Consider the following 2,248-nt stretch of genomic DNA (forward strand, 5'->3'; position numbering starts at 1 on the left):
GCCTGCAACTGATATGCAGGTTGTTCCAAAATAATAATCACATTGCAAGCCATAAATGCCCGTATTCATAGTCAGGCCTTATATTTAAGGCTTCCTTAAATTTATCTTTAGATACTTTACGAATTATTTCATTGGTTATTGAGCATCTAAAGATAAATTTAAGGAAGCCTTAAATATAAGGCCCGACTTGATGTATACGGGTCTAAATGTATCGAGAGAAAAATAATGAATAATAATAAATCAAAAGCATAAAAGCCATAGCTAGATGTTTTATGCCTAAATTAACTTTACAAATTCGTATTCTACGGTAACACTAAACGTTTCGTTTCCTGAATATTAGGTCATCTTCATGTTTGATTTATGCTTCAGTCTCAACCCTAAAATCCTAAAATTCAGCCAATAGGGCTGCCAGTCTTAATTGGTCCTAACTGAAATTTGTATTCCATTGGCTGAAATTTAAGATTTTAGGGTTAATACCGAAGCATAAACCAGACATGAGTATCACAAATTTTAAAATTAAAAAGATTACATTATCTGTAAAAATAACAATTTTATCAATAAATTCTTTATTCTTATTTTTTCATATCGATACTTTTGTAGAAGAATAAACTTAACAATACGATAAGTTTAAATGATATAAAGATGTATACAATTAAGACCGATTTTATTTTTCCAACAATAACTTTTTCAGGTAATCATTACATTAAAATTCTTACACATTTCTAAGTAATTGTGATATATATTTTATATACAAATTAAATTAATGTATAATTACAACTGAACCATGATCATTCCATTTATAGGAATTATTAAGACATACTGGCATTTTTCATTTTTATAAGTTTACCTTCATAATTATCTAGGTAGAACACAAAGCCATAATAAAGGCATGATGATGTCATAGGACATCATCATGATGTTATAAAAACGTCGACTTAAAAATGCAATTATAAGTGACAAATAAGATCACGATGATGTATTTATGATACCATTATGACTTCTATGTTCTGTGTGAGTATACATATTTTCATTGAAAATAATGTCGGGAAATAAATGTATACATTTGAAATAAAAAATTTCACGAATCCTGGAATGTTCATTGAACGGTGATAGGATTACCCTGTAACAAAATAATATGTATTTAACTTATGAATAATAATATTTCAATATAAATTATTTATACATTTTCGCAAGATTGTTTAATCATGAAATAACGAAATAATTAATTCAATCAGTCCATATACAATATGAATTATCTAATCTTCTATCTAATCGATGTTTTTGACTTACCCATTCTCGAGCCATAACTAGTATGATCTTACTATTCAACTTTGGCCCAATCAATGGATTCATCTGTGCCATATAGCAACATAGCCAGCTGTAACATAATTTTATTTATACAGGGTGGACCAAATGAGTCTATAATGGGAAATATCTCGAAATAGAGGCATAATACAAAAAAATACTTCAGACAAAAGTTGCAGGGGGCAAAGGGGGACACGCAATGGTATCATTGACTTTGACCTTGAACTCGATTTTCAAGGTTATTTGAAGGTCATGATCATTTTTTTAAATGGAATTATATGAATTTTTTTACATAATATGATTCCTCTAATTATTCTGCATATAAAAGTATTAAGGTAGCGATATCAAAAAACCAATAGTTTACGAGATATTTTATATTTCATTGTGGCACATATTGACATAAAATATTAAATAATTCGTAAACTATTAATTTTTTGATAACCATACCTTAATACTTTTATATGCAGAATAATGAGATGAATCAATTAGTGGAAAGAAAACACATAGTTGCTTTAAAAAAATATGTATGCAAAATGGATAATTTTTTAAATAAGCAACTATGTGTTTTCTTTCCACTAATTGATATGAATTACAAATATATGGACTGAAACATCAAGATCAAGCCATAAAAATATACTTACAACAGCCAGCATGTAAAGCCTGTTAATACCAGGAGAACTTGTAGTATTCTGCAATAAATATCAATATAAATTTGACGAACATGGATAACTTCAGCAGATGTCGATTTATATTTTAAAAATATCTCTGTTGACCGAAATGTTTAAGGGAAATTAGATCAAATGCATAGTTATTGTTACCAAATTTTACAAGCTATAACATTGTGAGAAGAAATGTTTATATAAGAGGAAACTGTTTCAAGAGATCTATGTACAAATGCGAATTTCAATAGGACGAGAATGTACGAAAGTAAAAAAAGAGCGTC

General features: G+C 28.2%; 1 protein-coding gene across 1 annotated transcript in view; it reads right to left on the minus strand.

Moving 5' to 3' along the window:
• Positions 1-745: 745 nt before the first annotated feature.
• LOC108722590 (V-type proton ATPase subunit e 2) overlaps positions 746-2,248 on the minus strand; it is a 1,814-nt gene continuing 311 nt past the window's right edge. Inside the window, exons 2-4 of the mRNA XM_018447769.1 lie at positions 1,947-1,995; positions 1,291-1,378; positions 746-1,120 (exon numbers count right to left, since the gene is read on the minus strand). Coding sequence (XP_018303271.1) covers positions 1,097-1,120; positions 1,291-1,378; positions 1,947-1,995 — 161 coding nt within the window. The 3' untranslated portion in view covers positions 746-1,096. The remainder of the gene's footprint in view (positions 1,121-1,290; positions 1,379-1,946; positions 1,996-2,248) is intronic.

Source organism: Mycetomoellerius zeteki, unplaced genomic scaffold, assembly GCF_001594055.1.
Source record: "Mycetomoellerius zeteki isolate Tzet28-1 unplaced genomic scaffold, Tzet1.0 scaffold211, whole genome shotgun sequence".
In the NCBI taxonomy this organism is placed as follows: domain Eukaryota; kingdom Metazoa; phylum Arthropoda; class Insecta; order Hymenoptera; family Formicidae; genus Mycetomoellerius; species Mycetomoellerius zeteki.